This window comes from Rhodamnia argentea, chromosome 3 (assembly GCF_020921035.1).
Source record: "Rhodamnia argentea isolate NSW1041297 chromosome 3, ASM2092103v1, whole genome shotgun sequence".
NCBI lineage: Eukaryota > Viridiplantae > Streptophyta > Magnoliopsida > Myrtales > Myrtaceae > Rhodamnia > Rhodamnia argentea.
In genome coordinates, this window is record NC_063152.1 from 10,618,080 (window position 1) to 10,642,047 (window position 23,968).

General features: G+C 39.8%; 2 protein-coding genes across 6 annotated transcripts; both read right to left on the reverse strand.

Moving 5' to 3' along the window:
- Nucleotides 1–10,432: 10,432 nt before the first annotated feature.
- LOC115726865 (protein E6-like) lies at nt 10,433–11,863 on the reverse strand. Its single transcript, XM_030656933.2, has 2 exons — nt 11,176–11,863; nt 10,433–10,924 (listed from the first exon to the last, which is right to left on the reverse strand). Exons 1-2 carry the CDS (start codon nt 11,772–11,774, stop codon nt 10,648–10,650), a joined length of 876 nt encoding a protein of 291 aa, XP_030512793.1. The 5' UTR covers nt 11,775–11,863; the 3' UTR covers nt 10,433–10,647.
- Nucleotides 11,864–17,107: 5,244 nt separating this feature from the next.
- On the reverse strand, nt 17,108–22,828 carry LOC115726879. 5 transcript variants are annotated; one of them, XM_030656948.2, is made up of 9 exons: nt 22,588–22,828; nt 21,440–21,567; nt 20,665–20,712; nt 20,404–20,517; nt 18,623–18,691; nt 18,475–18,531; nt 18,144–18,299; nt 17,695–17,775; nt 17,108–17,604 (listed from the first exon to the last, which is right to left on the reverse strand). In XM_030656948.2, the coding sequence occupies exons 1-9, from the start codon at nt 22,760–22,762 to the stop codon at nt 17,539–17,541; spliced, it is 894 nt and encodes a 297-aa protein (XP_030512808.1). In that variant the 5' UTR covers nt 22,763–22,828; the 3' UTR covers nt 17,108–17,538. The 5 variants fall into 5 exon arrangements, with proteins under 5 accessions (XP_030512808.1, XP_048132336.1, XP_030512809.1 ...); XM_048276379.1 differs by having other exon boundaries at nt 18,623–18,667; nt 20,665–20,718; XM_030656949.2 differs by having other exon boundaries at nt 18,144–18,266; nt 20,665–20,718.
- Nucleotides 22,829–23,968: the final 1,140 nt, after the last annotated feature.

The window sequence follows — 23,968 nt, forward strand, 5'->3', positions numbered from 1 at the left end:
AGTTACCGTTTGAATGTACACGTACCGAGTTCTTAATGGAAATCCGATTTCAATCTACCCTTTGAACGGTTTGATCAAGATTGTGCAAGAAAAGTTTGTTGACCACACATCTCACGGTTGAGAGACAGAGGAAGGAAAGGGAGAGAATGAGAAGCGCTCCGGAATGTCACCTGTCAGTTTTTGGATGGGTGAGACTGAAGGTTCAGTCTTTGGTGCATTTGATGTCCTCTCTCTAATTATCACTCTCCTGTTGATTGAAGACAAAATTGAATGCGAGCATTGATGGATCATCACCACCGTGAATTAAACGTAACGTTACATCTCGTGAAGACTCCGTAGCTGACACCCTGACTTCACCATGAAAATAAAAAATGAATAAAATTACATAAAATAATGAGCAATCGCCACAGATAGTTCATCAACTTTGATTTAGCGTGTAACGTCGTCTTTCAACTTTTAATTTGTTCAATATCATTTCGAGATTGGTAAATATTCAATCACGTCTCATAATTTATTCAAGTTGATGGTATTCACCGATGTGACTTTCAATCCGCTAAATTTAAATGGTAGACAACAAAAAATAAAGTAACACATCAATTATCCAAGTAAGATATCTATCTCAAATCAGGTTATAATAATCGACATCATCAAATAACGATAAATATACTAACGCCCTTAATTTTTTTCCTATTTCCAAAGTAAATAGATTTAAAAAAATGGATAAATTGACTCGTCAATCTAAAACTCTAACTCAACGTATAATAAGCAATGTCATTAAATAATGTTCAATTTATTGTTTGAGCAAACGGACGGACTATATTAAATATTCACCAATTGTTTATGGACCACATTAAATAAATCAAAAGTCCAATAATAATATTGCATGTCAGGTCAAAATTTAAAGATTATTTGTATTATTTTTTTTGTGAATAGAAGGATATAGTGAGAGAGTCTCTAGACTTCGAAATTCTTACAAGAAGCGCAGCGGGAAAATTAGTACAAGTAGTGCTAGTTGGCCAATTCCTAAATCACTCAATTTATAAATGGACACCCGTTGAAAATTATTTTGTCATTGTAGTAGTGGTTGGCCTCTCCAATCATAGCTCACAGGCTGGACCATCATATCAAAGAGAACCCCAGCTTCATAAGTATTGCTACGGAGGCATCTTGTAATATTCCACTGTAGTTTTCAAGTACTTGGAGGATTTCTGACCATTGGTTTCTAGATGTCCGAGTTGCAAAGTCCGAAGCTACTTGTCAGAGTTTTCTTTAACTCCTCTTTATTAGGGGTGATCGGTTTCCAATCTAATCCGATTCTCCTCAAACATCGAGAACTGGACAGGTGGTCTCGGTTTTCAATTTTTCGAAACTAGGAACCGAACCACCGGTCAGATCCAATTCCCAGGCGATTCCATTGGATCGGACACATGCAAAAAAAAAAAAATACATTATTCCTAATATGGAGCACATGAGCTTGGTTACTTTCAAAAAATAAAACAGAATGTAACTAAAAAATAGAGAGTGCCAATAGCTTCTCAATTTGATAAAATTTCTTGGACACCCTTAACAAATAAAGAGAGAGTAACTTAAAAAAAAAATTGATCGGTCTTGTCCGGGCGGTTCGGTCCTAGGACTCTAGAACCGGGAACCGGACCGCCACTCCCGGTCCGGTCCGGTCCTGGTAGTCCTAGTTCGGGTGGTCCGATTTGCTCACCACTACTCTTTATGCTCAATTTATTTTACGAAAAATGAATAATTTGAAAATGATATATATATTTTTACAATTAAAATAATTAACTAATGAATATTTTTATTATCAACAATAATTTAGATCTAAATACTTTTGGGGACGATGCAAATATTTTTTGTTCACTCGTTTTTTATAGCAACATAAACGATCATTTTCAGAGAAAGATTTTTTGAATTTTTCATTTTTTGCCAAACAAACGGAGCTTAAAAGAAGATGAGAGTGGATTGGGAATCCGTAGGCTTGTTGATTATAATAAGGCGATGACACTTAAGCATATTTGGATTCTTTTCACCGATAAAAAGTCCTTGTGGTGCAAGTTGATTCACTCAACTTTCTTGAAGAAAACAAACTTTTGGGTAGCTATTCGACCCATCCTTTGTTCTTGGGCGTGGAAGAAAATATTGGACCTCCGCTCCGAGTTTATTTACAGTTTAGATGGAGGGTCGGCAATGGGCTTTCGACATCTTTACGGTTTGATTGTTGGCATTCCCTTGGCCCCTTACACAAGTTGTTCTCAAATGGGGAAATTAACCGATCAAGGATTCCTCATGATGTATCCGTTCAATCTTTCTATGACTCGGTTTGACTTCCGTCTTGTACGTTGGACACCATCTTGGCTTGGCCGGAGCCAGGCCCTTCTTTTGTTGCCAAGAGATTGGATGAACTTACTTGGCAAGGTCACTCATCCGGAGCTTTCTCGGTTGCTTCAGCTTGGGAGCTCATTAGACCAAGACCTAGACCAGTCCATTGGCATTCTTTTGTGTGGGATCGCATCATTACCCCACGGCATGCTTTCCTTATGTGGTTAGTCTCTTTCAACCGTATTCCCACTCAAATTTTACTGCTTCAATATCATAGGATAGTTTATGGTGTTTGTGCTTTTTGCTGCTCTAGACCGGACTCCGTTGACCATCTGTTTTTTGGTTGCGCGATCACCGGTAGCTTAGCTTTATTTTGGGCCTCTAAATGTAATTTACATTGGCGGAACCGTCCATGGCACGATCATATCCGTTGGGCGACACATCACCTTGGTGGGCGGCTCCTTCTCCCACTGTATTGCTAGATTTTCCTTCGGTGCCTTATGTCACTTGATTTGGACCGAGAGAAACAACATCTTGTTAAGAGATAAACCTCTTCTAGTGCCGGCAATTATTAATCATCTTGTCAAGGTTGTCAAAGATAAAGCTCTCTCTTTTGGTCGCATTAAAGATGATCTGTGCAGTAGGCGTTTGCAAAGAAATTGGGGCCTCCCTCCCTCTATTTTTGAGGAAATTCCCCGTTGCCTTGTAGTTGGTCTTTCCTTTTTTCTTCCTTCTGGCCACTGTTTTGGCTATGTAGATTCGCTCTAGGCTAGACCGGTTATATAGTGGTTTCTTCTTTTCCTTTGCTCGACCGCTTGTTTGGCCCTTTACTCTTGTTGTTGTATTTTGTTTTGCCGCTTTACCGTTGCACCCATTAGGGCATATTAGTGTGTCCTAATTGGGTCATGATTTTTGTGTCCGGCAATCACTTGTTCCGGCTCTTTGGAAGTTATATACATACTTACTTTACCAAAAAAAGAAAAAGAAAGAAGAAACAACAGAGCTTAAGTCTACCTTGTCAATCCGATCAAAGGCATCGACACATTGTCTATGCTAGAATCAGTGGACTCACAAGGGATTCCTTTCTCATAACTCGATTGCAAGGTGCTTTGTAAGAATTAAACATTAATTTATTCAATGTGATTTTTGAACTTTTAGTACATATTCAACTTAGTCTTTGAACTAGATCATCTAATGAGCAGATTGAATCCAATGATATAATATTTTATAAGACTAAATTAAAAATTTACCAAAAGTTCAAGGTTCACATTGAATAAACTAAAATTTCAAGAATCACATTACACATTCTGTTAAAGTTGAGGGATCATATTGCAATTGGGGCAAAGTTCCAGGACTATTCGTGTAATTACCCTAAAAAGGAAAAAAAAAAAACAACTTGGGAATTATGAAGATAAATCGATGCACGTGTTGGTTAGAAAAGTTTCACATCCGGGATTTGATGTGGAATAAAGCAGTTAATAAATCTTATTCGACCTGTAATTCATTGGCTTAGGTTTTTTTGAGTGAGGCAAGTCCAATTGAATATCTTGGTGAGACCGCTCTTGAGTTCTCTTTGCTGATCCCGCGGAAGAACTTCCCAACAATTTGAATGGTTCTCGTATGGTGCTGAGATAAGAGCTTCACTATGGCCTCTGGTTCTACTTCTTGCTCCATTGGGCTTCAAATAAACGAACTCGCCTTGTATGGGCCTGGGGTGGTTTGTAAGCCCATAGAGAAAGGCCTTTGCCTAGGTTTAGCGAAATTGGACCAGCCCAATAAGCTGAATCCCCTGTTCTGAGCCCATCCAGACAACGGATGGGATACAGGACTCACTCATGCTGATGTGATTCTAGGATTTTTTATTTCGTTGCTTCGAGTTTAAATTAGGGGTGATTGGTTTCAAAGGTAAGTTCTAGATCAAGAACCTAAAATCTACCATGTCAAAGTCGGTTTTCTAATTTCGGAACCAAGAACCGAACTAGTTTCCTTAGGAACAAGCCTGAAATCTACTCAGCCCATTTCAGGGTCAACCCACGAACGGAGCCCAACTTTAAGTATTATAATTGTTCAGAAAAAATTGTTTATGTGAATAATATGTGGTAAAGTGGTTAAGGCATGATGGATTTCCTAATCTTCCTAGGTTTGAAACCCATCTCCAAAACATTTATTTATTTTTCAAACAAAGTAAGAGAGAGAGAGAGAGAGAGAGAGAGAGAGAGAGAGAGAGAGTGTGAGAGAGAGAGAGAGATTGAGAAGCCAAAAACCGGTTGAAAGCCCATATCAAAATCAATTCATGGTATGATATTGAGTAAGGCTGGTTCGATCCGATTCGGTTCTGAAATTGAACTAGCCCGATTGCTCCCCAGTCTAAACATGCTCATTAAACTCGTAAGTGGAAATGACATTTCCCTTTCTCCATAACGGTGTATATGTTAAGTACTCTTTTTCTAGTTTGTCATTTCGCTTTTGGCACATGCACATTCCACCCACTGTCATATCCACAACACAAGAAGAGGAATTGCAACCTGGATTTTGGGGCAAGCCGAAGGTTGAGGACCTGCTTGAATGGACCACTTGAGGGAGGGCCCAACCAATTCATTGCGGTTGATCAAACATGCATTGCCTCTGCATTATGAAGTTGGCCACATTGATGACATCACAAAACGTGGTTGGTTGGGGTGATGGTGATTATGTCGTCCAGAGGATGACCCTTTTTCTCTTTTTCAACTCATTTTTTTAGCCCTTCTCTTCCCAACATCATGATTGCTGATTCAATGATAATTTTTCCCTTTTTTGTAAGGTAAAATTGGTGCCTTTTGTGAAGTTGGGTTCCACGAGTCCATGAAGGCAAGGCACTGGCAGAAATTAAAGCTGCAATCGAAATTTTTACAGCTGTTTGCTGTCATGGCACTCCTCATGTTACCTTGGTTTTGGTTGATGAACAAATTGATGGGTCACCTTTGCCAAAGGGGAAGGGCAAAAGAAAGACTTACTTAAAGCATCTGTACGATCGTCTGCGGTGATTGTCCCACGTGCAAAATCGCCCTCGTGCTAGTGGGGAGCACGAAGTATCGAGTTCGATTCCTATTCGATCGAATCTCTTCAGATCGGGTGCTCGGAGAAATAGTTGTCGCAAATCCTCTAGTGTCGAAATGAATGACTTGCTATCTATCGCACAAAATTCGACTCGACGGGAGTATGACTACGATCTCGGTTCTTCCCTGAACAAGAAGCGACAAGAGAGAACCGCAAACAGCACGTCGTGGATAGGTTATGGACCCATGCTTGACCAAAACCCTAGACAAAACCCTAGAAAACGCCTTCACTTTTGAGTGTCAAAAAAGACTCGCAGACCCTAAAAGCCCTTTAGATTGACGAGCCCCATTCGACTCCAAACGAGTCGTCCGTCCGTCAATCAAGGAGATGAATGGGCGGTCGATAGGATGCTGTCCTTTCTTGTTATTTCCATTCGAGTCTTTCAACGGCGATCTTTAACTCAATTTGGTTTGTACGGTCAGGACCTTTGCGCTTCGCCCATGTGGCTTACGTTCGCGTAATACAAGACAAAGATAATGACATAAATAATTTATAAATTTTTAATTTATTCAATATGATCTTTAAACGTTAGTCTAATGTTCACTATGATTCCCGAACTTCTAATTTGTTCGATGTGAATCAAAAACTTTTTATACATGTTTAAAGTAGTCCCTCAAATATACGAAAATGTTTAAGATTGAGGACAACAACGAACATTTTAATATATTCTAGGGACTAAATTGAACATGTACCAAAAATTTAGAGACTATATTAAACAAATTGAAAGTTGAGCGACTACATCGCACATTAGGCTAAAATTCATAGACTACATTGAACAAATTAAAAATTCATAGACTTACATTGTATGTTGAGTCAAAGTTCATAGACCATCTGTGTCATTTTCACTAAAAGACACAAGGGACCTCATTGCTTTGCGACCTTGAAACCCAGGTGACAACAGATAGGTTCGATCTTCTCGACCGGCCTCTTAAACAGTGCACGATCCTTGAAGGACACAATTGACACAGACAAGCTAGATCTACCAAAGTAGATATTGGAGACATCTACCCATTTGCCACGGATTAGGTGACCGAGGAAGGAGGGAGTTGTTGAGGTGAGGACCTTGGAATCTTGCGTCCAATGGCCGTGTTTGCTGATTAATTATATTGCTACTATGATGACAACTAGGGTTTGAATAATGGGGACAAGCGAAACTGATCAGACCAACCCTATTCGAAAAGCAAGGACGTTAAAATTGAATCTATCAAAGTCCTAACACTCTACGCCAAGTAGGTTGGGTTGGTCATGTATCCCTCTACTTGGAATAGAAAGGATCGTAAATAAGTGCCTGAAATCCGAGGGATGTGAACAGTTATCATAGTGAAGCACAAAGAGAAGGAGAGTTAGTTTGGCTATCATCATCAGAATTAAGTGTAATGTTATGTGAGAGTTTGAGAGCATTGAAAGACAAGTCTTGTTAGAAAGTCCAATCTAAAATTTCGAGTTTACAGAGAGCGTATAAACTCATAACGACATGTGAAAATTGATGAAGGGGAGCCGCGATATGCATTTTGCGGAAAACTTTGATAGTTTTAGTTGGGGGAGAAATATGGTAGAGAGATATGAGAATAAAATGACAAAAAAGTCATAAACATATTGCACTTTTGTCAATTCACATCTAAACCTTTTAATTGCGTCAATTGAGTTGCAAATCTTTTCACGTTTTGCCAATTGAGTCTATCTGGCCAAGTTTAGCCAAAAATCACCGACATAGACACCGATCGTCCTATGTGGCATGGCTGTGCAAACGTGGACAAATTTCAATAATATTTTAATTATTTTTCTATTCTTTCTTCTTTCTTTTCTTTCAAAATTTTCCTTAAAAAAGTGGCCGACGAGGGTTGGCAAGTCCTCGCTTGCCACAATAAGCAAAAAAAGAAAAGAAAAGAAAAGAAAAGAAAAGATAAAAATAAAAAAAATCAAAATATTATTAAAAATTATTTATATCAACGTTAGCCGTGTCATATAACACGATTGGCGTCCATGTCAGCAATTTTATGCAAAAATTGACTAGATGAAATTAATTGATAAAATATAAATAGATTTATATTTTAATTGGCATAATTAAAATATTTAGTAAGTACGATAAGTATAGGATTTGTTTGGATGATTTTCTCAAGACATGACGGTGGAGTTGTGAGAGATGCCATTGGGTGCTAAATTGACGTGGACATTACTGGTGAAGAGGCAATAGTGGGGCACTACTGTCGAGGAGGAGAGTTTTGCAGCACCTAAATTTATATGGTGTGCTGGCAATTTGGCATGGCATGGGATGTTGGGATTGGATATGGAAGAATGGGTATAGCTGGATTTGACAAAGACCAACTTTTTTGTCCTCTTTTTGGGTTGGTGTGGTGGGGTGGGGTGGGTGGGTTGTGGTGGGGGGGCAATGTACATGTAAATACTCAATGGTGAGCTTTTTTATCAAGTGCTTGTAGGAGGCATTTCAAGTGCTAGAAATTTGTGAAATTAAGGCTGTGTATAATCACTGCATTACCATGGTAGTGAGGCCTATTGTCTTATGATGCATTCAAAGACTTGGTAGCCAAGCAATGTGTGGGACCTAAAACATCATTTTAATTTGGGATAATAATATAGATGGTCCCCGAATTTTAGTCCAATGTAATTCATAAACTTTTAATTTGTTCAATGCCGTCTCTGGACTTTGCACTAGTGTGTAATATGGTCCATGAACTTTAAATATATTTAATGCGATCTCTAAACTTTTGATACATGTTCAATTTAGTTCCTTAACTATATGAAAATGTTCGATGCTGTCATTCCATTATTTCAAGCTCAATAAAAACATCAAACATTTTCATATAGTTTATAGACTAAATTGAATATGTATCTAAAGTCTATAGACCACGTTGCATATTTGATCAAAATTTAAGGATCATTTGTGTTATTTTATATTTTGGTTTTTGGTTCAATGTTGGGTGTGGAGGTACTAGATTGATTGAAGCGGTCACTCTTACATTTGGGGAACCCCGATGACTTATGTTGGAAGTAAGATTATCTTAGGTTAACTTGTTCTTATGTCTATATTATAATTATTACGCCTCGTGACAGAACTCTGGGAGATTTCCGGTTGGTCCCCTAGAAACAGGTTCGCAAGTGGGACAATACAAATGTCCCTTCGATTCAAATTGTTCTCCTTAAATGCTTCACGAGGATGCTCTTGTCTTGTTTTCTGAACATTTTGGATCGGAATGAGGCAGGCACCAGGCAGGCTTCGATTGGACCACTTCGGAGGTGAATCCAAAAAAAAAAAAAAAAAGAAAATCAAAGAAAGAAAAACAGAAAAAGAGAGAGAAGATCAGATTGTTATGATTGTGCATAGGTTACTATAATACACGACATAATTACAATAGATCTAAATAAAATATTTTAACCCGTTATCTAATTAGCCAGTCACTACAATTTTGGTACGAATTGTAATAGATGACGGTTGTATCTAAGATAGTATTTCGATATTCAAATAGTCTTATCGAGACATATTCATATATATGTAGGATTATTTGAATAACACGTCGTTTCAAAATAAGAGGGTGTTACACAAAAGAAAATTTTTTATGAAAGAAATCTCTCGAGGCTTGTATTATCACTGCCGTTTCGATGGATTCGGGATTCTAGATGGAACTCCTTGTATAAGAGAGATTTGGTATGGTCCTTCGAGGAATTATCATGAAAGTTTGGCAAGCCCTTAGACAAAAAAAAAAAAAAAAAAGAGGAACTCTGCGATTTATTGAAAATCTTTCTAGACATTCGTGCATGGCAACATTTTACACAGAAATTACCAGGTTTTTTCAATTTCAATTGTCTGATGCTGACGAGTGATTTGCAGGCTTTGGTGGGGGCTCATTTGGTAGTTCATGGGGGGCATTATCATCTCCAACATTTCCACCCCGTCTTCCTTAATCATGGGTTCGTACAAAAGCATCTGCAGTGTTACTAAGACTCTTCATTGGAACACCAGTAACTTAAGATTGAACAACATGCGCACTCTTTGATGTTTATGTAATGAGATTCTTTAATGCGTATAAGATACAAGATTTTTGCATTAGACAATGGATAAGTGCTTGCTAATACGCATGATTAACTAATTGAGTGTATGAGCATGCCATGGACATTTGGCTAGGGAGCTAGGTAAGTTTAGATGCATTGTGTTACCTTCTAAGTCGAATCGAATGGATCCCAATTCCTTAATAATCATATCACATCAATATTTATGTAATATTATTGCTATGAATGTATTTCCCATTAGAACTTGTTAGTGGTGGTAAGTTTCTTGATGGGTTAATACCAAGGCCGAACTCCAGAACCGGCCTCGTTGGACTTGGTTATGATTTTTCAAAATTGAGTACTTAAGAGTAGTGGTGCATTGAGCTTGTTCGAACCGAAGCTGGTTTTAATTAGTTCAGAATCGGTTCAACCAAGGATCCAGTTGCATGCAAAATCTCTTTATTGTGTTTCTGTTAGAGATGAGCATGGTCCGGATGGGCGGTTCCCACCCTAAAATCGGGAATTTTTCACTCAGGGCCGGGTCTGAAAAATTGAAACCGGAGAACCGTTCGTTGGTTCTATGGACCCACCAAGCAAATAGAGGCGACTGAGAGCAAGAGAGGGAAGCAATAAACGGTCGAAGGTGAGGTCTTGAGTCGATGAGAGTTAAGAGTTGAGGCTGTGAGTCAAGAGATAGAGATGGAGAGACCGGGGTGAGAGCTTAAAAAGAGATGAGCATGTTTCAAATTAGGGATCTAATTTTTTTAAAATTATAATTAAATAATCTATATTATATATTATCGGTCCGGTCCGGATGGGCAGTTCCATACTTGGAACTGGGAACCGGACCAGTTCTAGGTTTCTTTGCGCACCCCTAATTTCTATTTGGACCTACCAAAAAGGAAAAATGCATAATCCCCCTTCCGTATACACTTATTATTATTATTATTATTATTTATTATTAGATCCTCAACTTTGTTCCAAATACATTTCCACACCCCCAACTTTTTCCAAACACGCAGTCCCAGGGAATACTGCAAAACAAGGTCACAAATTAAAGTTAAAAAAAGCTAAAAATGTATAGTTTAACATTTTACGTTTCTCTTTTCCACCACAAAACGCCATAATCCAAAACATATCATGAATAATTAAAACCCCATTCAATTTGATCCTCTTAGGATCCATCAGCTTCATCAGACTCTCTCCCTCTCTCGCTCAGGGCACAAACTCATCGTCCTGGCTCTCCTGGAACTCCTCCTGGTCCTGGAATCGTCCCATGGAGTCGCGGTCGACTTTGTCGAACTGCTGCTCGTAGAGGTTGACGTTGTTGGTGCGGTCGCCGTTGCCGTAGTAACCTTGAGTCGAGTACCCGGGCCTCGAATTCTTGTACCTGTTTTGGTAGTATTTCTCCTCGTTGTCCACGTCGTAGAAGTACTTCCCGTTCTCCATGAACCTCGTGTCACTCATCCCTTCCTGCTTCCCGGCGCCATACCTGACGGCGAACGCGAGATACATCCGTCACATGTTTTCTTTGCATAATTTGAAAGTTAAACGTGAAAAGCATCCTTTAGAAAACGTATATGTAACCACATTTTGTTCAAATTGGAGCGTCAAATAATCAAAGTATCATAAAATTTTATGCTGAATGCGCTTCTTATGTCGCTTGCTTCGAGCATAGCATTAAATCTTGCTAAGTGATGTTTATGCTTAGTCTAATACTATTAGCTCGACCATAACGCTTACCTATTGCCGCCTGTATAGTAGTTGTTGCGGTCATTCGTGGTGGCACGGGAGCCGGTGGCGGTGGTGTAGCTACTATCTTGAAGCCGAGCGTTGCCGTCAAAGTTCTGCTCCTCCGGCAAGTAAGTGTCGCGGGCTTGCTCCCTCTGGCCTGTGACGTAAGCATCCTTGTCGAAGTAGTTGTCGCTCCTCCTATCGTTGTAATAGTTGTTGCTGCTCTCGGAATCGCCATTCGGGTAGCTGTAGAATGAGTCGTCCGGCATCGCCGTCCTGGACGGGCGGTCACGGGTGGTGGCGGTGGTGGTGGCGGGAGTGTCCTCGAACATCTCCTCATGACCGTAGAGGCCATATCCATTCTGGGTCTGCGGGAGGAAGGCCGGCTCTTGCTCCTGGTCCTCCTGCTTCTTCAAGGCCTCTTCTTGGGCGGTGGGGAGAGCCTCTTCCGTGGTGTGGGGGACGACTCGTGCCTTCTCCGTGTCGTCATTGTCGTTGGCGTTGGTGAACTTGCTGAAGGATTCGCGCTCCCTGACCTCTCTTGCTTCGACATGGATGGAGGCAAGAATCAAGAGCGTTGCGAAGAAGAAGTGTTTTGGAGTGACCATTTTGGAACTACGAGAGAAAAAAGAGAGTGAGAGAGATTGGTTTTTGGGAATAGTAGTGTTGAGGAGACTATGGTAGTGAGGAATATTTTGTGCTCTTTGCTTTATTTATATATGGATCTGTCTCTTTCTCTCTCTCTCTCAAGAAAAATTTGCCCACTATTTGGCATGAAGCCCTTTTTCTTCTTTGGGTCCTCTTTTATTACAAATTAATTATGGTTCGATTGATTTAATGTTGCTTTTTTCTGAGATTTTGCGGCACTTATGGTGATTTTGTCCCTTAAGAGAGAGAGGGAGAGGGAGTCATGTGACTTGAAGTTCACACTTTCCATATCTTTTCTCCAAAGCCCCTCTTGCCTCTCTCTCTCTCTCTCTCTCTCTTTCCTCCCTCCTTGAATTGCTTACTTTACCAAAGAGCCAAAGGGAAGATAAAGTCTTAGGCATGAGCGTACAAGGGTTTATGATTGAAAACACCGGTATAAAAAGGAAATTCTTCATTGAATGAACGTAATTAGAATAAGAAAGAAGAACAAGCGGACGTCACCATCTGTGCGCAATTTAAAAGAACACCCTTTTTTTTTTCTCCGCTGTTTGTGCATGAATTAAAAGTCCGAAGCATAATGTGCCAACTTAGGTTTTTTTCTTGTATCTTATGAGCGGGTCCATTGTAAGTTCTCGAACATTGTACATTGGATTGAAGCGAGGGTACCATTTTGAAGTTTAGTTTAGAATGGGAAAAGGGCAAATTGGGGAATGACTATTAGAATTGCATATACATATAAACATATATGGAGCAAATAAATCCAAATAAATAAAAAAAACCAAAAAGCGAAAGGGAAAGATGGGCGGGTGATTATGCGTGAATTGAGGAGGAGTGGGTGGGGCACGCGACATAATGGCCATTTCATAGTGCACGCAGCATGTGCCCCTCCTCTACTTCTTGTCTACTGCCATGCTCTTCTGGGTACTAGTCCCTCTACTCTCTCCAAAATCATCCTCCCATGCCCCCAGCCCCATCACTCGTAGCGATTGGTCGGGCGCTCAAAGATCGATGCCCTTAAATTTGCATGCCGTCGGGGCAGATCCTGTATTTGAATCACAGCGTCTACCACTCGCAGCAGCTCCGAATGCCCAACTCACCGCCTCGCGGACGAAATTTTTCACCTCTACCGCGCGGAGATGTTCGGTTGAATCGAAATCTTCGGACATCCCGTGTTATCTCGGAGGAGTAGAAAGGTCCATGACACCCTTTTGGAGGAGGAAACGAATGACAATAGGATAAAATACAATGTAGCCTGCATAAGTGAAGCCCTACCTCACGTACGCGTGACAGCTAAAATAATGCCACTATTCTTGCGGTGGGGGACTCATGCTATTGCATGCTACTCTTGGGTTAATTCACTTTTGCTGTGGAGTAGTACTCTTTAGGGTTTGATCACTAGTGTGAGGAAGGTGAGCCAAACCTCAATTTCAACTTTTTTTTTTTTTTTTTTTTGAGGTTCTTCCATAAAAGTTGGATTTGGAGAATAATATGTTATGGGGACAAGTCCATAATAATCACCATGAGATCTTCCCGAAGGCTCTTATCCGTTCATAATTAGAGACCTTTAAAGGTCATTTTGTCTTTTGGTCCAAAGTTAACTATACCATACTTTCTAGTTCTAGCTGTGTTCCCATTGCACAACTCTCTCGGATGATAACTTCTTGGAGAAAATTGCATTCTGGTTAGGAAACTTTAATCAATTGTATAATAAAGTCATTGAATTTTGATTTTAAGAATCCCAATACACTAAATTTCTATTTGGACTTTGTTAAAGAGTGCTTCGGGGTCACATTTTTAAGCAACTGATTAGCTAAACCCTAAAGTTTTCGATACATTGATTGCTCTCGTATTATGCGCAATCGGTGTCTTGAAAACTCAACAATTCCGGATAAAGTATACTTCACTAGCTCGGAGACACCTGTTAATATGACCCTTTTTCATTTCTTTACGGTCGATGCATTTTAAAATGTATCGGACCCACTCTTTGCTGAAATAAATTGATGTGGCGAAAACTGAGTTATCCAAATTGATGGCGGTAGATATGACTTTTATATGAAAATGATTGCACGACCCGCGTATTATGTACAAACACATATGTCATAACTTTCATTAGTAGATCATTTAACAACAATGTGCTCATAACTGATAATCTTCAGACTCAACCAATAGAAATTAAACCTACTTATGAGGAAAGGGAGTTGCCAACTAAAGCACGTAGGGCTTTGAATTCCAATTTTGAGGGCGTTAAGCAAGTACTTGAAATCGGACCCTCCAAAATTCAAAGATGTTAGGTAAAAAGGTTACATTTTGAGTTGGCCTTCAACACCAGATTCATCGGCCACTTTTACTTTCTTATTGAATGCACTTCGCTCGAGGAAGGAGATCGAGGAAAATAAAAATGTGTTTTTTTTTTTGGAATTTCGCCGATTAATTAAATGTATTGATTGTAGATTATTAAAGTACCTCATATCATTTGTCTATAGAGCTTATATGCTATTCATATGTATATAAGATATATCCCTATGCTTGCAGACTTAGCTTTTGGGGTAGGGCATCGTGGCTTAGTATCAGAGCCAAGTATTGTCCAAATTTCTCTCGCACATGCGGCCTCAATTGACAAATTCCACATGTTGCTGTTTATCCGACTTACACGTGAGTTGGGGTATTATGATATCTCGCATCGCATGTCTGCGAGATCCATATGCTCTTACATACACACAATATTCCTCCATCTATTAGCTTAAGCTTCTTTCATTGAGCAATACAAAAATCGATTTTGCTCCATCAATCCAAGAACATGGTGGCCAAAAGGCAAATAAAATTAACACGTCCCAAGAGTAAAGCCCAAAAGAAGAGTCGGCAATGGATTGATAGGGGGAGGAACAACCCCACACAAACAAAAGCTTTGGTATCCACAAAGTTGGGCAATGGCATTTACTCTTTAGCTGTGGCATTCAATTTTGGAAGATGAAATTGGAGGTGCATAACAATATCATCCAGTCCACATCGAGGAGTAGCTTTAGTCGTTAGATATATTGATTATATATACCCTAGGAAGCACAAGCTTGCCAAAAATATAGTCGTACTATATTAGATTATAAAAAAAAAAATTTTAAAAAAATGGAATAATTATGATAATAATTAAACGGAGAAGGAAAAGGAGCAGTTGGAATTCAGATGGCGCAAAGTCTTTTTTGTCAACTCTTGCGTTGGAAGGTTGAACCAAAAGCTGTGTCTCCCATGTCTTCGACCCTCCTCTTTTGTTTCTCCTTGTTCTTTTTTGTTTTTTCCAGCTTTCTTTCTCGGATTTGGTGGGGTTCATTGCGTGATTAGCGGGGGAGACTTCACCATTTTTCACAATCGTTGGTGGGGGAAATTCAAAAGAACCCACCTTGCAAAATTTCGAAATAACCGCCACCGCCGTAGAGAGTAAAACCGCACACGAGACGCACGTGGTCGCCGGACGGTGAAGATTTAAGACAAGTACTATTTCGAAATCAACAATTTGAGGGTTTTTTTTAAAGACAAGTACCATTTTGAAAGTTCGTTTGCGAGGGGTTTGAAGTTTTTCCATAGAGGTTGGCTTTGTTGTTATGCGGGTCATGAATTTTTTAACCAGTAAAGTGAAAGTGAAAGTAGAAAAGGGAGGAGAAACAGGACAAACTGAGAAAATAGAAAAAGGAAAAGCATCCAAAGTTACAACCAAAACACGGCTTTGATAATAAAAGGAGTCACCATATCTCGAACATAATCTTAGCTCCAAGATTACGCGAGAATAGGAAAAAGGAAAATCCTCGAACTGTTTTCCGGAAAAAGAGCCACGAACCTTGACGTCCTAACTTTGATATTCCAAGGGCGTTGACCGACGTGGGACGATGAGATCGATTTCCGAAACTCTAACTTAACGAGGATGTCACGAGTCCCCCGACAACGGTGTCCTGTCGATTTGGAAGTGCTTGGAAACCAACTAGTTTGTAAAACGAAAGTGGATCGGCATAAGTTGGAGTTTTATTCAGTTTCAATCCAAAACTGAGCTGTATCCCCCCCGAGCCAAGTTCCACCTCGATACCGTCAAGAATTCCTAAATATTGGATGGATAGGAGAGGAGAGGAGAAACTCTTTTCTTTTTAACAGAAAGCAGTGATGAATGGGACGGAGCTGCTCCAATCAAAAGCTTCAATTGGTCCTGTGAAAGAAAGCTTGAAGGCGCCCGCCCCATACTTGAATGGGCTTACTTCATTCCGCCCCTATGACTCTTCCTTCGTCACCCTCTTCTCGACCAGCGAGCGGAGGAGCAAGTGTAGGCGAATAAAACTGAGAAACTGTCGTCTAGCCCTCATCGAACAGACATATTGCCTTCGACTTGTGTAGTCTATGAATCAGTCTAGAAAGCAACGGATACGCTTCTCGAAGAGGTTGTTTCCCTAATTAGAAAATGACAGACAGGAGGGTTTAACGAAAGAACAGGTCTTGCATGAGAGTTTTATTGGAAAGATAAAAGGGTAAATTCTGTGTGTAATTGAACCTCTTACCCATGTTTTAGGATCTCCATGTGCTCTTTTATTTTGGTCAATGCCCCCCCTCCATCATCTGTTGATAGGGTTTTGCATGATTCATTAAGATGTAGAAGCCATTCTAAATCAATTTCTTTACTACCAAGATTGCTCTACAATGATTTCCTTTCTAAAAGACAACACACAAATTTGCACAATGTGATGAGTAATCTGACAAATTTGTTATAGTAGAGGTTGCGGCACAGGCTTGACATGGGCAGATTCAGTTTACCTTGTAAAAGCAGGGGACATAGCGTTTTGATCTAAGATTTCAATTCTTCCGTGTTTCAACAGTAGTATATTGTACAGTGGAGCTAAGGTCCAAAATAGGGAAGAAAGAGATGCTTCCACGACTCCGCCACTCAATCAATTCTATTCCACTTAATCCCTCTATTTTATGGCCACATATTTTTCCGGTTCTAGCAGTGAGGCTCGACATCAAACCCACTCGTCAAAACCCGCCCCATCACCGAAAAGTTGAGGAGCTTCCTCACCCAATTGATTTCGACTAAAAACTCAGGAACTTCTTCATGCAGCCAGTTGATTGGGCCGTCCAATGAGATTTATTAAAGGAGCCGGCTGATCGGGCTGTCGAATGAGATGTATCATCCAGGCCACTTAGATGTTGATCCAGCCCGGGAGAAGGCACATTCATTCACACATCAAACAAGAGGAAGAACCATATCAACCTAGACGTACTAAACCTGTTTTTACACATCAATCCTGAACTTGCTTTTACCATCATTACTTCTTTCTAAATCAAAGAGATGAGAAAGTGAAAAACCCAACCAAAAGATCAATTTCTGTTTGGATCACTAACGATCCAAATCATTACAAATCAGGTCAAAGGCAAAAGTTGTAAAGAAAAAAAGTTTGAAAGCACAGCAGAAAATGTGACAGTGCATTTTCCATACTAGTCTACAAGATATTTGACCAAGACACAGTGCCTGTCCCAATCAAGAAAAGTTCGAAAAGCGTGAATACCATTTTAGGCTCACATTGTCAAGAATGCAGCTGGAGACAGTATGTATTGAAGTAGATTGAAAATGAGTTTCAGTGCTATGTACAGATCTAATTCAGCCGTGCCAATATTTTCCTACCAATACCAACGTAGAGAGCAAGGCAGGAAGCGTTGTCTTCATTTTGAACAGACAAACAGAGCAAGCTTCTTTTATTGGAGCAGTGATGAGAACCATACCCAAATGCTCATTATAGGGAACATAACGATAGCAGATGCCTGAAATGTAGCAAATGTTGTGAAGGCTAGTAAGCTGCTGATTTTTCAGAGCAATGGAACAGAAGAACTAATATATAGGTAGAATCATACCACAAAAAACACCACTTCATCATTTGCAAGTGGTGCCATGATCTCATTTCTTTCCATCTCTCTCTTGATGAAACCTTGTAGCTGCAAATGAAATCAAATAGCTAAATTTTCTTTCACAGAAGATTGTCAAGACAATATACATGTGTGTGTGCATTTCATAGTTTGCTTGTAAAATTATATGAGCCCCCATATTCTGAACATACATAAAATACTAAATAATGCACTTGATACAAGAAATTTACCAAGTTTTACACATGGCCTCAGATTTAAGTTGACAATGGTTAACAGTTATAGTTGCAGGCTAGTCAAATTTTCAGCATATATCTCCATTCACAGCAAAGAAGTTCTGACGATAACCAAAAAATGGTCTCCACTCCAGTACGTAGCTATGCAATAAGCTAGAACCCTGTTAGGGTATACACTACATGTCCTTGTTGTTATGTACACACCTCATGATGATACTTCTTCCCAGCCAAGAAGGCTTTCTTGGACAGATGCAGAGCCCTCGAGAGATGAGAAGTTGATGTAGGTACTTTGACAAATGAATAGTGATGTAACATCCCACGTACCATCTGAAGATGATTGCTGGTGATGCTGTCAATAAACTATAATCCACGAAGATGAAGTATATCTCATTAAAAAACAAAAACTTCGCGAATTATGAGCTTAAAAGACAGGACCATTTGCTAAACCTATCACCATCACAGCTAATTGACCAGACCAGATCATATTCAGAGCTTCAATGGCATCCAGAATAGTACGTAATATACCAGCAATTACCTTTAAGAATGTGCATCTTGTTGGATATACTCTCCTTTGAGCATTTAGAGTCCTCACCTGATCAACAAAGGAGCATATTGAACCAGGAGGAAGAAATGGTCTATATGAAGTAAAGTCAATCACACAAGAGGCGGATATCAAGATATACTTCTGTAATCTGGAGAGCCTGCTCAAGGTGCTGAACTTGAATCCACTGCTCTGAAACAATGTCAGCCAGCTGTAAGCAAAGTGAATGAAAGATTACTATAACGGATGTGCCACAACAAATACACAATCCTAGCGCGAAAATAGGTTTTTAATGAGCTTCTAGAACTCTAGACAAGCTAGAACATCATATCTACCTTTACATTTTCCGTATTTGTAACTCTACAAGTGATTTTCAAGGGAAGATTTGCAAGGGAATCTGGAAGATTAGCAAGTCAACCTGGACTCTTGAAATTTTTCTAGAACACATGTTGCACAAGACTACAGTTTAATAGAATTCTAGGTCCTTATGGTATAAATACACCACTAACTAAATTCCACAGAACTGGGAACACATATCGTGAGAAGAAGAGCAAATATAATTAAACAAAGAACATAGTACAACAATGCGCTCAAATATCCACGGTAGAGAAGTTAAAAGCATTGGTTAGGCCATGCACAATACTTCTCTTTTGTTCCAAAGCCTCTGCACAATTGATGGCATACGTTGTAATATTCTTGTTTCGATAATTATTGAGAAAATCTACAGCTTGTACTTGCGATGTCAAACCAACGTGATGGTAACGTCATAAAAAGAATCAGACCTAGGATGGCTCATTGAGTCCTCTGTAACGTAAGATATATAGGAAAATTTATCAAACCAGCGAATTAGGTGAAACTGTACAGTTCCACTAAGCAAGTGAAAGACCAATGGAGGCTTTGCTATTTGTACAGCATTTAGCATGAAGTTCATCCCTCTTCTATTTATTTTTGTTTTTCTAAAACAAACAGTATTTTTATTTTAAACTGTTATAAGAGCTCACTAAACCATTTGGACAAAAATCCCCTTAGACATTAGGGAAGTCCCACAAAACAACCAAAACGCAAACAAAGAAATGAAAATGTGAAAACAACGCAAGAAAAGTTGGATAGTTCATCAGTAAAGAGTCTTAGTTCGAAAAGCTTGTTACACATCTATACAAAGATCTTTGTTGTTTCAACACCACCAGTTATTTGTTCCTTCAAGACCTACTACTTCCTTTCATGGCCAAAGAAAAGCTGCTACTCTCTTTCTCCATTACAAGATATAGACCAACCATTTTCCAAGCTGCAAAAATCCCCTATCGACAGAAACCCTTTCTGAAAGTCCTAAGAGTCAATGTGAAGCCTTGAAAATAACCCTGATGCACCAAAACATAGTCTCTGCCATCAATCAACTGTTTACTACTATGCTTTATTTTATATACTTGAATTGACTAAAGTCCATGATGTAGCTCCTTTGGTAAACTTCTTGTCACATGCACAAAAAGAGAAGTATATGTTCTCAGGTATGATGTAGCTGCTCTAGGCTTGAGTCAGTGTTTTGCATGTAAGAAGTATATATACATGTGTTCTACAGGAGTTAATTATGGTGTCTAGTCAACTCATTTTTGGGGTTCCTCTGATAATGCCAAACTGGAAGATAATTGAGGACCTGTAGTTAATGAAGATCAGAGTATTGTAACCCATGATACTAGACAATAAGGAGTTCATTCAACGACAAAGGTTGCAAAACAGACAATCTGGTAAGACAATGTTAATGATAACAAGGTCTGTCATTTATACATATCTAACACAAACTACTTAGAGATGATTGAAGAAAGCTCGTGACATACAAGTGTTTTATATATAGCCACAAGAGTTCACCTTCTCCAGCATCCTTAACCTTTTTCAATAACATATCATCCTGTATGTAGGAATTTTCACCTTTTCGACTTTTGAAGCAGTAACTTCCAGTCTAGCCTCAGCTTCCTTTGCTTTAGATTCCAAGACATGAAGATCAAAGTTGTTTTTTCTTGAGGCAGCCCATAGACGTCTTACCTAATCATCCAAAGGTTATTTTTGAATAACAATTGAACTTTCAGATTCACTCCCCAACATTTATAATTTTGGAAACCCCAGAGCAAGGAAAACTGAAAAAGTGATACCAAATGGGATGCTCTAAGCAAAATGTAACAGAAATGGAACCTCTTCCTCTAGAGCTCTTAGCCTTTTATCTGCATTTGACAAGTCATCCTGCAACTTTTAGAAAGAAAAGCAGTCACTAAAAAGCTTCTCTTGAAGAATGCATCCGACATGGAATTGATGTTAATCAAAATCAAACTAGGATCCGTATTTACTGTCATAATATCGTCTTACAAATCATGCTAATAGTCGAGATGATTACTTAAATCTGCAGGTAGATGTTGCATCAATATGTAGTTGTGCCTTAAGCAGGTACAAACCCCACTAGGGTGCATGCGCTCCAGTGCATGCATTTACAAGCAAACGTGTCAACATGGGCAGGGCATAAGCATGCAGGCGCATATGCGCATGCATACTTGAGGGGATGCACATACAACACCATGCAAATGTCCACACATGCGCACACGCGTGGGACATGCGCACAACGTTAAACATGCCCATACTACACATGCATACTAATGCACATATGCAGAAACATGAATGAGCATGCACATACACAAGATGTCAAACGTCATTTAGTGAAGATTAATCTAGTGAGTGCTTGAAGAATCGAAGAGCAAGATGGGAACACATATGCACAGGGAGAGAGAGAGAGAGGTCTCAAGCGATAATTCATGGTAAATGATACAGAATTCCCGAAAACAAAGTAATGGTTCTACATTTTTACATTGGCCGAGAGAAGCATTTATATCAGGAAACAAGAGGAACGAATAAAACTGCATGGATAAAAAGGTTGTGCAGTAATGACTCACGTAGAACCTTGACTTCTGTTACTTACATTGGCATTGTATAGAGTCGATTGCAGGGAAATGATCTTATGTGACAATTCTTCAACTAGCTTCTCATGCTGTTTGAGATGAAGGCCTTTCGCATCCAAGTGTTGGGTCCTCTCTTCAAGGATGGATTCTGCATTGTCCCATCAGTGACTCTCATTTAAGGTCGGTACCCTCTCGAACAAACAGATGCAGCGGCAGACAAAATTCCAGGGACAATAACCATGAGTTTGAGATTTTTTTTTAAGTGCTATACAAGCAAATAACCAGGATGTAGACAGAGTAATACGATAAATCTCCATATTGATGGCAGAAGCAATTGCATTCAAAACTGGTTTAATACTGTGAGTCTTTCCACCAGAAGCTAGTCGGGGAAGCCTAAAAGAAGAACTGTAATGGAAACCAAAGTTGGTTTAACACTGTGAATTCCCCAAAAGAAGAGTAAAGGCATCCAATGGTGCATAATATGAACACACACAACTTATTTTCTTGTCGTCAAAGATGCAATGGCCAAACAGATATAGCAACTCAAAGGCTCTTTCACACATAAAAAAAATCACTACTTTGAACGAGAAACGTCAGAGAGATATATATATAGGCAAGTGAATTTTCATTGCATATCACGTGACAAGACACAAATCACTCAGAGAATGTTCGACCCAATAAGATTATAAACATGACCTTGCCACCCTACTTCCACGATCTCCCAAGCTGTACACTGAAGCTTTGTGCCAAACACTAACTACTCTTCTACCAATACCAGATAGCATAACCAATCTGAATTTCTCATCATGTTCAGCAAATTTACAATATCGTCAGTTGACTGTGATCCTCCCTCATCAATCTTATAATTTCTGGCCCTACAAAGATACTGAATTGAAGCACACCAAGCAATCTTCAGAATGAGAACCTGAACTGACTTGCGTTTCAGGTGCTTAATTTCCCAAGAAAGATCTTTACAGAGACTAATACCTTTCGCCATCGTTCAGTTCTACTCCACAACCTTCCAGACGTAATCATTTGCCCCAACCCACAAATTCACAAGCTCGTTCACAGTTCGGACCTCCTTACGATCTATTTGGGCCAGCCGTCTGCTCGCTCAAACACAGGCTCCACTGAGCTCAACGCATTCAGATTGTAGGAGGGAACTTACCGAGGCGAGCGACCTTGAGCCTCAAATCGCGCAATTCACAGACCAAGCCGTCGCGGACTTGTTGAGCTGGGCACGTCGTTGACTGAGGGAGCTCGGTGGAGGCATGCGAGAGATGGAGGAGGAGGGGGAAGATGGCCGGAAGCAGGAGGAGGAGGAGGAGGAGGCTCGCCGCCATCTTCGGACTCGAAAACGGCGGGATCGGAGCGAGACTCTGCTTCTCAAATCCGACTTGACACTTTACGAGAAAAAAGAAAAAGAGAGAAATTGGAAAAAAAAAAAAAAAAAGAGAATGAGTTAATTTCATTCAGACTTATATAGCCACGTCAGCAAAAAAATTTAAATGAAGTTACGTAAAAAAAATTACCTGGAGAACTAGTATAACGACAAAACTAATGACTATACATAATTCCATAAACCAAGGGCTAGTGACTCTTGCCATGGTCTCGACAAGGGCGATCGGGCCTGGCCGATGGATGCAAGGGCCCTCGCATAGCGATGACACCATTGCTTGCCACTACTGAAGTTTCAATGAGGGCGTCGACCCTCACTCAATAGTGACATCAAATGATGGCATCTACGATCGACAGTAAATTGGCTCTCGTAGCCCTTATTTAGTGATGGCAAGTGGTGGCGCCACCATCAAGGTGAGGGCGTACAGGCCCTCGCTTGTGGTTGGCAACTCACTCGGGCCATTGCCGGCGATGGTGGAGGCGGCAAGGGCTTCTCCCCCAGACTTGTTTTTTTTAAGTCTAAGGGTTTTTTTTATTTAAAATTTTAGCTTATTTTTAATTTTATTTTAAATAAAAGTTTGTATTTTAAATTAATTTAATTTTTACCTAATTTTTAAATTTGAACTTGTTTTATTTTAATTTATTTTAAAGTGCAAAAGTCCACGTGGATTTATTTATTTTTTTAAATGTCATTTTTATTAAAAAAAATAATTATTAATGACACATGACAATTTTGACTGGAAATTCTCGCCCGAGGCACCAAAGTGATCTTTTTATCTTCGACTTTACACTAAAGTGATCCGATTTGATACTAAAGTGATCCGATTGAAATTTTTGACATCAAAGTGATCTCCGTACATAATTTTGGACACTAAAAGTATACTTTTCCCACCACCCACCCGGGTGGCGCCGACGGTTTGCGCACTCTTCCTCTCGCAAAAGGTCGAGTGTTCGAATCCCATGGGCGTCGCAGGGTGACTTACCCAATGGCACGTGTGTGGTGGCTAGCACGTGTTGCCCCCGGGATTTACCCCCGGCTGCCGGCCATGCGAGAGTTCCCTGGGTCACCCAAAAATAAAAGTATACTTTTCCCTCTTGTTCTGTTTTGTGGGCCACAAAGGACCTCCACTCTATTTCCGGGGTCTTGCATC

What these genes read in the sequence shown, in the direction of transcription:
- LOC115726865 (XM_030656933.2), bottom strand. Translation starts at nt 11,774, where the DNA reads ATGGTCACTCCAAAACACTTCTTCTTCGCAACGCTCTTGATTCTTGCC. An exon ending in TACTATACAGGCGGCAATAG is followed by an intron (nt 10,925 to 11,175) that starts GTAAGCGTTATG and finishes GTTCGCCGTCAG; the next exon opens with GTATGGCGCCGGGAAGCAGG.
- LOC115726879 (XM_030656947.2), bottom strand. Translation starts at nt 22,762, where the DNA reads ATGGCGGCGAGCCTCCTCCTCCTCCTCCTCCTGCTTCCGGCCATCTTC. An exon ending in TAAGAGCTCTAGAGGAAGAG is followed by an intron (nt 20,518 to 20,664) that starts GTTCCATTTCTG and finishes TTGGATGATTAG; the next exon opens with GTAAGACGTCTATGGGCTGC. An exon ending in ATGAAGTGGTGTTTTTTGTG is followed by an intron (nt 17,605 to 17,694) that starts GTATGATTCTAC and finishes GCTACATTTCAG; the next exon opens with GCATCTGCTATCGTTATGTT.